Source organism: Ambystoma mexicanum, chromosome 3q, assembly GCF_040938575.1.
Source record: "Ambystoma mexicanum isolate Mex_15411 chromosome 3q, UKY_AmexF1_1, whole genome shotgun sequence".
In the NCBI taxonomy this organism is placed as follows: Eukaryota; Metazoa; Chordata; class Amphibia; order Caudata; family Ambystomatidae; genus Ambystoma; species Ambystoma mexicanum.
In genome coordinates this window covers 1036437455-1036450731 of record NC_090926.1, presented here as the reverse complement: position 1 = coordinate 1036450731, position 13277 = coordinate 1036437455, and the positions used below count along the sequence as shown (strand labels likewise).

At 46.0% G+C, this 13277-nt stretch overlaps 1 protein-coding gene across 1 annotated transcript in view; it reads left to right on the top strand.

Moving 5' to 3' along the window:
- ENGASE (endo-beta-N-acetylglucosaminidase) overlaps nucleotides 1-12928 on the top strand; it is a 233987-nt gene extending 221059 nt beyond the window's left edge. Inside the window, exons 13-14 of the mRNA XM_069655216.1 lie at nucleotides 10395-10512; nucleotides 12484-12928. Of these exons, the coding sequence (XP_069511317.1) occupies nucleotides 10395-10512; nucleotides 12484-12888 (523 nt within the window). The 3' untranslated portion in view covers nucleotides 12889-12928. The remainder of the gene's footprint in view (nucleotides 1-10394; nucleotides 10513-12483) is intronic.
- The last annotated feature ends 349 nt before the right edge of the window (nucleotides 12929-13277 follow it).

Sequence of the window (13277 nt, the reverse complement as noted above, 5' to 3'; positions counted from 1 at the left end):
TCTACTATATTCTAAATATTCCAACACGCCCATGTGTTACGTTTACCTGCGTGTAGCCAATGTTTGACACAGACTTGTAGATTGTTATTCATGCTGTAAAGACAAACCTTTGAAATGGTAGAAAAAGGCAATACATTTTTGTAAGCAGACCTTAAACTGAGCTCGCAAGAGCCTTGTAACATTTGGTTAACTCTCTACTGGATTTCCACTCAAATGGCCAGCATGAAAAGAGAGGGCAATGTCCTTCCGCCGACAGTACTATTAAATGAGCGAAGAGGATCTGTCCAGCAGCAACTTCCCTCTTTTGACTCGATTGTCTCTAATGGGACTCCTGAATCCCCACTTCCTACTAACACCATGCGAGCTTCATTGGGGTGGACACCCATAATTTACACGGCACTAACTCTAGATTCGCACCTGACTGATGCTCTGTTCATTATTGTAACGCGCCTTTTTTTCTGGTGCAGGCGGGTGTTGCTATCATTGAAGTTTATGTACTCAAGTTTATTTTCCCAAACAAAGTTGAACATGTGAGAAAGGTTGAGCTACGGTGAGCACAAACTGTGTGTACTACAATTAACCCAGAATACATTGGAATGATTCGATCAGTTCAGACCTGAGCTATTAACGGAAGGAAGATGGCAGGCTCTGTTCCTATCGCTTATTGTGTTATCTAGTGTTTAGAAATGTGCGCTGCCTGTTTCAGGCCACCAGGTGGCGGGCCTTGCTAGGGTTTGAAGCCTAATCATCAGCACGGTGATCTGCATTCTAGTTCGGTTTCCCCTCTCCACACTCATCCCCTCCCGGGCATTTAATCTGATGGGTTGGACGCAGAGGAATTGGCCTTAAATACCACCGCCTGGCTGCTACTGTGAATGAGGGCTGTACCAACATAATGACTTGATGTCTTATACATGTCATCAGCCAGAAACCAGAGGTTTAGGTAAGCAAGGGGGAACAGTGATACAGCCTCAATAAGAGACTGGGACCAAATTCGTGACTTTAATGTAAGTTCTAGTTACCTGAAAGGCAGATAGGACTGTGGTGATGAAGGGGATGGAAGGAACTATATATATATATCCCATACAAATCTGAAGCCACACAAATATACATGATTTGGCCTTTTCTTTGAAAGTGCGCTGGCTGTCACTTAGAGTCTCGGCGTGTTAGACTTGAGTGGTTCTTACTAGACTTTGGCTTATCCGTCTACCTGCTTTGTGCAATGCTGCCCTCCAGCGGCACTTAACGGAATACGTTTAAACGTGTTGAATAATAAATAACCAGCCGCTCTCTACAGACGCAAGACTCTAATGGGGTTTCTTTGCCTCTCTGGCGTTTGATTGGTGTACCGTGTGCAATAAAAGCACCGAATCGGAAACCTTGCGTGATCACTCTTGAGCTCAAATTACCAACCCAATTATAGAAAGTCTTCAAAAATACTATTAAATAGTTAATGTTTTTCAATCCATCAATCTTTACTAGTTATACTACACGGAGTTGAGGAGAACCATCTCCGGTTTCGGGAGCACCCAAGACCTTCCTCTTTGCTTCTGCCTTCGCCCCCCTCTCCACTGCTGATCTGTTTTCTCTCGGCACTGTGCAGCTGGCCACCCTCTGTCTTCCGGGCCAGGTACCTGCTCACCCTACCACTCTCCCTTGCCTTGTCACGCTCTGAAACACGTGTATGAGTGCGATAGAAATAAAGTAGCATGTCGTATATCATATCAAGTAAACAAATGAAAGCTGGCCAATGCACTTCCTCAGGGCCAAACTGAAAAAATTAAAAAAAAAGAAGAAACAACTATTTCAGACACACCTGTGTCACCATAATGAAGGTTTGAGTTAGCCTACTGTGGAGGAAAAGGACCAGTGACAAAGAATAATACAGGTGGGCGAAGTTAAAGTCCAATGCACAAAAACATATAGCAGCTTACCAAAAGAATAGTCTGCAGTTCAACCATAGAGGTGCAGCAACAAATACAAAGGTGGAAGTCAGGGAACTGCCAACGCTTCCCTACATACTAGAAATCTTGCAGAACCGGCGTGTACGTAGACGCGATGACGTCATTGTGTGCCCACTATTTATGTCATCTCGTGTAACCTGATGGCATCAATCGCTGTACAAAACGGCGGCAGTGTTGTAAAAATTGGGTAAGAAGAAATTAGTAAAAAGACAAACCAAGGAAAAATGAATCGGTGACACTAAAAAAATATGAGACCAAAAAACAGGAGAATTAGTGAAATAATTAATAAAAATAATTGGCAGGGGGGAGATATGGGGGGATAGCAATGCACAATGGTAGTAGTGGAATATAGAACCAGAGAGATGTATGCAAAAAATTAGGAGACAACCCCAAAGCAAGTCAAAATTTAATATGAAAGAATAGTACTTTAACTGTGTGAAATACACCCTGAAAACAAATAAAATAACACAACACAGTGCAAAAGGAGACAAGTAAACGAGAAGGTTAGATGCCATACAAAATTCAAAGAAGGCGCTATAGATTGCATTCTTTGTTCGTTCCACCAGGAGAAACAGAATCAAGTCTGTCTATCCAGTACACTTCAATTCAGTTACATGTCTTTATACCGAACTATTTTATAAAGAATGTAAACTAATCTAGAATATTTTATAATGAATAATTTTATAGAGATTGCATTTTTGTTTGTCCCCAATCCCCTGTTTCCCACCCCTAAATACCAACCCCAACTGTTTCCCAAAACTATGTAACCCTTTACCCCACCCCTAAATACATTATCTATAAAATGTTTCGTTATAAAATATTTGATCTATGTTCATTCTTTATAAAATATTCGATATAAAGACTGCATACCTTCAGTTCTATGTCCTGTTACCAACTTCATGTGGGCCCATGGAAATGACCTGCATAATCTGAAAACGCATCTGTGATAACTGGTGGCAATGTTCCTGAAAATGCCTTGTAAGCACAGAATTCAGGTTCTTTGTTGGTATGTTCTATCTATGTTAATTCCAGCAAAGTTTGGCAGGTCTCTTAGATTGTCCAACATAGTAAATTCTGCACAGAGGTTTTATGACATGCATGATATGTGCCCTATCGCATGTTGCAAAGTGCCTCCATTTGATAATGTTGCCTGTTCTAGGATGGTAGACTATATTGCCCTTGACATTATTGCAGTTCACAGAATTAAGGCAAGGATATGCACCCAACCTAGTCTTGTTGGCCTTGATCGGGTTGCCGGTTTTCTTGATTGCAGTAACCGGTTTCTCAAATTGTTGCTACGTTTATATGTACCCATGAGTGGAGCTGTACACGAATCTGTTATCCATGGTGATGATGTCCCAATGTTTTTGAATGATGGTATAAAAAAAAAAATTAAAGTTTTTTAAAATATTGCTTCTTCACAGCGCCATCTTCCAGCCAAAGACTTACCAGGTCAGGATAGGTGGCAGGTGGACTCGGGTAGAGCAAACCGCTGTAGTTTCTGCCAAGGGTGAATTTGGGTAGAGCAAACAGCTGTAGTTTATACCAAGGGTGACTTTGAAGTCTTTGATTGTATGTCTGTCAATCTGCCCATATCCAATATACACCTTAAAAGAGTGTCCTCTTGGGCTCCAGGGCATTACAGACACACCGCAGTCCTGCACTGCAGGGGATCCCCATTATTGAGCGGCTGCACAATGGGCTGTGTTCAACCCTTGTCTCTGGTTTGTCTGAATCTCAGGGGTCCCACACAATATTTTTCAGGCGGGCCAAAAGAGCTGAAACCCACGCGGATTTAGTGCGGACTGACAATAAATCCAGGTTGCATCTGTCACTTGCTATGGCAGGAGTGGCTTGTGCGGTTTTAAGGTGTGTCTCAGCTAGAGCTGAATGGACTTCCTGCAGTGTTCCTTGGAGCCATGATTTACAGCTCTATTGTCAGATAAGGGCTGCCCAATAGGCAGCAGGTAATGTAAATGGGTCCATCAAGCCACGTAATAGTATTTGTTTGCTTTATCCTTGATGCCAAATAAAAATGACATGCCACATTAAGAAAGTATTGACAGACTGACACTACTCTTTCAGTAATTGTGCTTCAAGGGTAAAGCAAACATTATAAGCATTATTATCCATCCCATGTAGGCCAGTCTAGCCAGGTAATAGCACTAATCACTCTTGTGTATGCACGGGTTATGTCACTTGTGTGCTTCTCCCTTGAAACAGAGTAAATAAAATGCCATGCCACAATAAGAAAGTATATTCAGCCACATAACGTTTATCATGTTTGCTTGACCCTTGATGCACAGGTACTGTGCGTCAAGGGTAAAGAAAACATGACAATAGTTATTACCTGGCTAGACTGGACTACATTGAGTGTAGGCAAATGACAACACTTTACTTGATTGCTTTACCCTTGATGCGTGAGGTAAAACAAAGATAAGTGTTATTACTGGCTGCACTGGCCAGCATTCAATGTAGGTCATCTAGCCAGGTTATAACTAATGTCATATTTGCTTTACCCTTTATTCACAGTAACTGTGGATCAAAGGAAAAACAAAGATAAGTATTATTACGACTGCTTAATAACTTGCTTATTATTTTTGCTTTACCCATGTTGCACGTGACTGTGCATTAAGGGTAAAGCAAAAAAGAATGCCATTCCCTAGCAGCCCCCACTCCTATGTTTAGATTTGGGGGCTGACACACAAACACGTTCACCCATGCATTCACACATGTGCAACTCCTTGCATCCAGGCATTCATAAAAACAAAGACTATCATATATACATGCATGCACTCCATGCGTACATACACATTACAAAAAAACACATTTGACTTGCCTGCATGCATCCTCCACACGCTCCCACACAACCACGGGCAGGACTGTATGCCCCCCCTCCTCACTGTGATGTAAACACGCTCCGGGCAGGAGAGCACTCCTCTCCTGCCAGGCAGCATGTCTAGGCTGCCAGCGCAATAATAGGTGACGGAGGGGACAGTCTCCCGACTCCTTGCCGAATGTGCACTGTTTGTTGTGGAGCCGAAAGGACCCTGCATCAAACTGATAACCAGTGATGTTACCGAAATGGCTGTACGGAAACCTGTTTTACCAAAAAAATATTACTGACTTTTTCAAATGTATTTTTAAAAAAATAGATTAGGGTGGGGGGGGATACAGGAGTAGTTGGGGTGGGGTTGGGTTACAACTAGAAAAAAACGGGGGCTTTGGGAGGAGGGAAACCCCAAAAATAAAATACCAAGATATTTTTTCAATAAATCAGCTCTGTAAAAGTTTACGGTAAAACTCATTTTGGTAACATCACATGGAACCATTTAATTGCATATAGCTTATAACAAACCTTTGCAATAACGTTTACACTTGTTATTTATTACAATACATACAATACAATCAGGAATCTATTTTAAAATCTTTGTCAAAAAGTTAAAAATTGCAATATTCAACAAAATGTCATTGCTATTTAAATGTTTCGTCCAGAACTCCTGTCTTTAAAAAGCATTCATCATAAACCTACCCAAAAAATCATAGAGTAGTTCAGACAGTACTTCACAAACTATCACAAATCTCTACTTCATTGTCACAAAATCTACAAGTACGGTAATTCCTCAAAATCTTTTCCCTAGCACCCATCCGGTAGAGCGCTCGCTTTGGCATCTGGGCAGAGCCTGCCGACGCAGGTTCGACTCCCGGTAGGGCCAAACTCAGCCTTTCATCCTTCCGAGGTCGATAAATGAGCACCACACACCGTGGGCACTAATAAAACGCATTAAAAAATGCATAGTTGGGACCCTGGCTGAGAGGCAGGCATCACAGTCCCCTATGCAAATAAAGCACTGTGGGGACTGTGCTGCCTGCCACTCTGGCACGGTGGTGGCCTGCCACACAGACGAGCAGGTAGTGGTCCCCCGCCCATAGTGCTCACTGGATCCAATTTTGCCCGAACCAGCTCAGCTTCTCATTGTTCTAAGGTCAAAGATTGTTGGTATTTAATTTAGTTCAATGTCATTTTCAGCCTTATACAATTCCTTTTTTTAATGTGATATATATGAGAGAGAGACACTGACTGACTTTAGGCCTGGTAATATTTCATCGTGCCCCTCGTGACTTCGGAGGGCCATAAAGAATGTCGGTCCGTATGTGGCGCCCCCTGCTGTACGGCCATGATATTGACACTCCGCTGCTTGGAACCACGTCGTGAAGGCTGTTTGTGAGCCCAGTTCTATTGCCACAGTATATCCCTGGGATGAGAGCAAGTCGCTAGATGCACCGGGTAGAAAGGCACCCCCATCACCCCCTGTGCTTCTACTTTGGGCTTATGCCAAGGGACGATTGAATGTATCAATAGCTAGACAACTTCCATTTAGCTGGCATTCTCGGATGTTACAGGGATCATTCCAAGGACCCAATTGCCTTAAGATGCTGCCTCCGCACAGCATTGTGTGACCCAGACCCAAGAGCATATTGTAGACCTAACGTTATTTCCACCTCAGCAGGGTGATCCCTCACAGACCGTAACATGGCAGTACTGGCAGGCTTGCAACAACATCTAGGATTTCTAAGGGACCCTGTGTAGGCCTAGATCGACACAGCCTCCATGGGCAGTATAATGTGCCGCTGGGCTATCCAGTCTCGGCGCCACCATCAGGGTTCAGAAAGCCGAGTGGTCCTGTGTGTTTAGAGTGGCATGACATTACCTCTGCTATGGTTAAAGCATTAAAGCGCTGTACATGTCATTGAGGGCAACATTTGCGATTAAGAGGGGGGGGTTAGAATGTGCGGCACGAGGTGTTAAGGGCACAGGGGTCGGATGGGGTGTGGAAATGCAACGGGCCTGGGTGGCACCTAGGTATGGACTGAAGAGTAATTCCTTACGGGGTGGGGTGCTAATCTGAAGCAGCTGCCAAGATGGCTGCACGTCTTGGAGAAAGCGAAGGACCACAAAAGAGCAGAGAATCCCATCTGCTCCACTTTAAGGTACATAGGCTTCCTTTATAACTGAGGTGGAGTGAGCTTGAGAAGGGCCGCAGCGTCATCGGTCACGCGGCAGCACACATAGATGGTCTACGGAGCGCGCTCTGGGTACCCTCAGACTGCTGCAAGGCCCCTAATTGGATGCAAGGGGACCACATGAGCCTGGTGGATATGGAGAACAGAAACCATACCAACTAAGAAAGTGTGCTGGTCACTCCCCAGGACAGATGAGCCAGGGGAGGCCTGTTATAAATGAAGTACCATATCATATATCAGAACACTTTTCTTCCTCTCCCCCTCCCAACTACTGCCTGGAAGTGAAGGCTCCGGCAAAGCAACACTTGTGGCCTGAGGCCTAGCCCTTGTAAGGACATTAAGAGAAATCTTCCTTGCCCGCCCCTCCCCCTCTAAACTGTCTCTGGGACTGATGATGGAGCTGGCCTCTCTTGTACATGGAAATGGGTAGTGCAAGGAGGACCGCACAAATGAGGCCAAGCACAGAAAGCCCAGCAAAGTGGGTTCCATGCTGGAAAAGTGAGCTACTGGCATGGACACCACAGTATGACTGACCGGGTGCAGGGTGTCTTTCACCCCATCAAAAGTCCTTTGTAAACCTGTTTATTTTCTTCTCTTGTATTTGGAGCAGAATATTTCGCAGGTTGTACAGAATCCTTTGCATAAGGCACCCTTTTACTTGCATTGACGTTCCCCCTAATAAAGTGAGATTCAATCTCTTCCACTCTGCCTTCTCGAGGTCGCAATTGGAATTCTTCTCCGGTCCCTCCCCAATCTGATCCCCACATATCTAATCCCATCCGGGCCAACCTCCCACCACAAATCTCCAAGAGTGCCCAAGAATGGTTAAGGGGAACACCTTTTGTCTTGCTCCAATTTATTTCTATGTTCAGGTGCACTGCCTGATTGCAACATCATATCCGTTAATAGCTCGGCAGAGTCGCCTGAATATTTTGGGAACACCATCATGCCGCCAGCGCCCTGAAACACCTTAGCCATCAACGCTGGGAATACTCTGTTCCTGATCCTTCTGGCATATCCAGACCGCCAACGCACCAAGATCAACATTGAAGGAGAAACATTGGTTCCTTTTTTCACTAGGATATACAGAATGTAAGATTTACCTTTTGTCAAATTCTTTGCTGAAGGCCTATTTATAATGTTCTCAAAAGCTTCAGACATTTTTCATTGAATCCGGGTGTGCTCTACATTGGTTAAATTCTCACTGTCAAAGACTTTCTTAGCATCAAAAGAAGCTGTGGCTACAGGATGCAGTGAAACTTGGTATGTGCACAGAATGTCAACAGGTTGCCTCACAGTGCCCAAAGCACAGCTCCCCTCCCGAGATCTTGCCGAAGAGCAGGGAGTCATTTCCCCAATGGAGTCTTCCAGGCTGACAGCAGGCTGATGTTGGGCCTAATTTTCAGGTCTACATTGCGCAATGTCTGGGAAAGTGGCCTTCAGGAAGCAAAGTGTTGAGGGGCTCACGCTTTGCGTCCCTCGAGGATCCACTTTCTATACCTTCATTGGAGACTTCAGAAACCCATCCAGACCTGAGGATTTTCCTAACATCGCCCGTTCTCATGCCATAATCGCTGCAACCAACTTGCTGTCTTTCTCCTCGTCGAAATGACGCAGCAAGCTCATGTGCACTGTTGGTGGATGGCATCTACTGGCGCGTTTACTCTATTCCTCTTGGGTCCCTATGTTAATCTTTAGTTTTTACATATATATTTTGATGTTTTCTCTTTGTACCTGGTCTATGTCCCACTTTTCTCACACCCTTGTAAACTGGCTCACCGCCTGTTCTCATTTTTGTACTGTTGTAGATGCACCCTTCTGGGGAATGGCTCTGCCATCTTTAAATGTGTATTTGTGGGTCATTTCTGATTGAAATTGACATTCCTGCTCGTCAAATGCAAATACCAAAGGACAAGCCGATGTAGGGTTTCTAAAACATGTGATCCACTTGCTCCTCAGGGGAGTTTACCTTCGCAGTTTGCCAATCGAGCATTGTTTCAGCATGTGCATCCAGGTGGTGTGACTTGGCCCTCTAATGGTAATGTAGCCCAACTCCTCCTGCAGAGCAACTAAACACCAGAAGCCAAGGCTCTCCTGTAGACAGCTGCCGATCTGCTCGAGCTGCTGTCCAAGTCAGGAAGTTCTCAACTCCGCCTCTTCTGGCCTAGGGTCCATGTTGGGCATCCAGTATATGGTGGAGGGGCGGTGGGGTGGGGGGGAGGGGTGAGGGTGTCGTCGGGGGAGTATGCGTCAACTGCCCCGCTAGAAAAGTTCCAAAAAAAGCAGAACCGACCCCAAACCCTCATGTCGGAACAGGGCTCCCTGAGATAGAAAAATAATGAAATTCCCAAAAAGTGTTCACACATTCACCTGATTGGTTCTCAGCGCTGGTGGGATGGTCCGGCTTTTACATGTGAACTCGCTGCAGCCTGTACGCCTCGTCAAGTGACATCATTTTCGCTGCATCTCAGCCTCCCTATTCAAGTCTTGGAGCAACCCGTTGCCACACTGTAATGTGTGAAAGGGAGGCTTGGGGAGGTTGGTGGTGTGGGGGAAGGGCAAATGGGCAATAAAGGACTCCTGATGACGTGTGTAGATTTGTCTAAATAGCCAATTAGAATATTTGCCATACAGCTGCTTTTCGAGCCCCGCATCATCACCTGGCATTCAGCATCTCTACTGTCCATTTTTCAGCATATTGGCTGAAGGACGTGACATTTTGTTTCCTGGAGTGACCATCTTAGTCTTGCAAGATTAGCCATGCTTGCTAGATACTCTAAGCAGTCACATACTTGGATCTGTTGCAACTCTGCAAGTATGCATCTCTCCCTGAACCCTTCTCTTGGTGTGCCTCACTCTGATGTCCATCTCTGGAAGACTGTCACTGATTGTGATGTTTCTCTTGCAGCCCCTTCCGTCGTTTAGTGAAGCAGTCTATGCCTCCAGCAGACTTCTTTCTGCTCACTCTCTTGCGCGCTCTCTCTCTCTCTCTTCCCCCTCTTCCCCTCCCACCCCCCTCTCGCACAGTAGGCTAGTCTAACTGCACACCGTGCTACACAGTCTGCAGATAAACAGAATGGAGCGAGGAAGCCCATTAGGCTTGTTAAGATCTGCTCTCTCTCACATGCTGGTTTTCAGGCATTGTTTTGGTCTCTGAACTATCTTTTCCTCTGTCAGTTATCACTGTCTTGCTTTTATGACGGTTTCCTGGCTCCTGATGTCTTGAAGAGAGACTTTCTCGGAGGCATCTCTGGGCGTCGGCCTCTAATGTGTATAATTGCTTCCTCCTTCTGGTGTTGTATTATTGACTGTATTCGTTGATGTCTCTCACACTGCACTCTCTCTCCCACTCCCTCTCACTCCTTGGGTGTCTCTCTGATTTGTTTCTGCTCATTCCTTTTGTAGGTGCTACGAGGTGAAGCTGCAGGACTGCCACCTTCAGGACCTCTTCATCCACGTATCCCGACCCCCATCTAACCCAGACAAGGAGATCATCTTCACCTGTCGCCTGGGGGAGATCAGGGTAAGAGCACCTCTCCTATTCGCCGAGTTAAGATAATTACGCCATACGGGCCAGGACACTGATACTGGCATCAAAGGTCATCTAGCCAGTGACCCTTTCCTCCCCTGGTGTTTCCTCTGTCACAACATCCTATTCCCATAATAGGGTTACCCTAAGGACATCTTCTCTCCATGACTGTCTGTAATCCCAGTCCTTTCTTCTCCAACATCCTAGCTCCAAATTATTATCCCAAAGCAGTGTTCTTCCTATGTCCCCACATGCACACCGTAGATCTTCCCCTTCATTCTGTGACCTAATACAATTTCTTCACCACCACCTTAAGGTGTCCCTCTGCACCCCTTTCTCTCTGCAATGCTCAACCTGCTCTTTTCTTGCCTGTGAGCAGAAGTTATACAAATATACAAGAAAAATACACAAGTAGAAAAAGCCAATTGGTGTCAATTGTACAAATGACCGGGGTCCTTGTAGTCTTGAGGAGTCTAGACTGGTGGAAGGGTGGGTGGGAGCGTTTTGCAGGTTGAGTAGTTGAAGTACCTTCCTACGTTGGCTCTCCAGCCCAATAATTAGGCAAGGAGAGATCAAAGAAGGCAGAGCCGCTAAGAAGCCACAGGGGAAAAACAGCTGTTGGTAATCTGAGAAAAACCTACTGTCAGAACAGGAAGGCAGAGTAACAAGGGACAGCAATGCTATTTTCTGACTAGCTTAATTGAGATGCAGGGAGCCATTGTGGATGTGGCTTTTGAAGTTCAGAGTTCCAGAGATGAACCGGAAGGAGGAGGATCCAGGAAGTGGGGCAAAAGGATAATATGTTGCGGCTGCCACTTTCAGTGGGCAAGGAAAGGGCCTTAGGAAGTCTTGGCTGATGGTTGTGGCGATTGCTGGGATCCGGAAAGCTAAGATAACCCGCTACTTGCTATCAATGGAGAGATGCAGAGTGCAGCCCAGGTTTGGAGCTAGTCTCTACCCTAGAACGCGAGCCAAGAGCTCTCAGCCTGTGGCAATCACTCCCACTCTTGTTCAGGAGAAGTGACGGAGGAAACGGACTACGCGACCGGGTAGCGGCCCGAATCATGCTGAGCTTCAGGAGATGTGTGCCGCATCCCACCCAGAAATAACAATCTTAAAGTTTAGGAGTGGAGAGCATATTAGTTTTGAGGGACGAGGAAACCGAGGCAACAGTGAGAGCAGAAGGAAGAGAATAAGAGAACTACGGGGTTTAGGAGCAAGGAGGGGAAACTGTTCACACAGCTGCGGGGGAACGGCGAGTGAGAAAAGCGGAGATTAACAGAGGGATCTAGGAGGCAAATGCACCAATGTGATAGAAGAGAGGTGAGGGAGCTTACGTCACGGATAGATTTGAAAGCAATACAGAAGTTGCGAAACTAAAGACCTACAGAAAAAAAGCCCAAAAGTGTCCAAGGAAGGTGGAAGACAGGGCGTAGGCCAGATGGGAGAGGACGAGTGAGGAACAAAGATCAACCTGAAAAAAGATTGAAGATTGGAATCCAAGTAGCCACGAAAATGAGAAGAGGACGAATCTGGTAGATATTGTAAAGTTGATAATGGCAGGAATAAACAAGAGGCTCCAGATTTGGGAGGGAGGGATCAGATATGACACTTAGATTATGAGCATGATAAGATATAGCGTTTATAACACGCCTACACACAAGTGTTTCAAAGCAAGCATGGGATATGTAAGAAAGAAAGCCAGGAGGAAAATAAACTGGAGGAAGGGGGAACATCACTGTGTTTACTCCAATGCCATTTGTACCCCATGCACCATTCTGTGTCCCTTCATGTCTGACCCCAGCATCCTGCCCTCTCCCCTATACCCTTGCTCCAAACCCTTTTTAATTCCCCCTTTTCTGCACCCTCCTATCCCCCCAATATTCAGTTACCCTAAGCAGTTTTCTCCTCCTGAAGCCCACTAAGGGGGCATATGACTGATCCTCTTTCTTCTCGCTCCTGCAGGTGGTTGACGCTGCTGGCCTGTCGGCACCCCAGTCTCGTGTACAGGATTTGAGGGCCACGCATGTTTTGTGGCGGAGAGACAGTCCGGAAGCTTCCCAGCTCTACCTAAGCCTGACCTTGCACTGGTCCTACCCGCTGCAGCAGGCTCGCCAGTTTCGAATCTTTTGTCGAGGTGTGACATGCCATCGGGCAGTTGCGCTCCCCAGTGTTGAGCAACCCCATCTGATCGGCCTAGCGCATGCTGCTGCCTATCGTGTGGTGAACTTGGCGGTGCCCGAGGCAGGCCCCGGCCGCCGCCTGGAGTTTTCGGTGCAGCCAGTGACTAGGGATGGCTTCATGACAATGCCGGCACAGTGGGGGCGCATCGTTCTGGAATATTCAGACCGAACACACACCTTAGTCTGAGGCGTTGAATGCTACAGTGAATAAACAGCACATCTTGTTATCTTGGTCTCATGATTTACTGCAGGCAAAAAACAGTTTTCCCTCAATCCAGGGGGGCATGCTAGTTGGTGCTGCAAGAGTCCCCGGAAGTTGGGAGTGGAATGGGGGTGCTGTTTCTGAATCCCACTACACCCACACACTTCATAAAACTCACTCCACAATTTGGCATGATTTGAACAACATCGGTGTGATTCTGCAACTGGTTGTAGAAATACCTTAGTGGGCTGGACACCGCAGGCATTTTCTTTTGTGCTGATGTTTATAGAAGGAACAGGGTCCTTGCTCTCCCTTGGATCATCCCACCTAGTCCTCAAAGTTCTGCTTTTCAATATTAAAGCACAAGGACCACT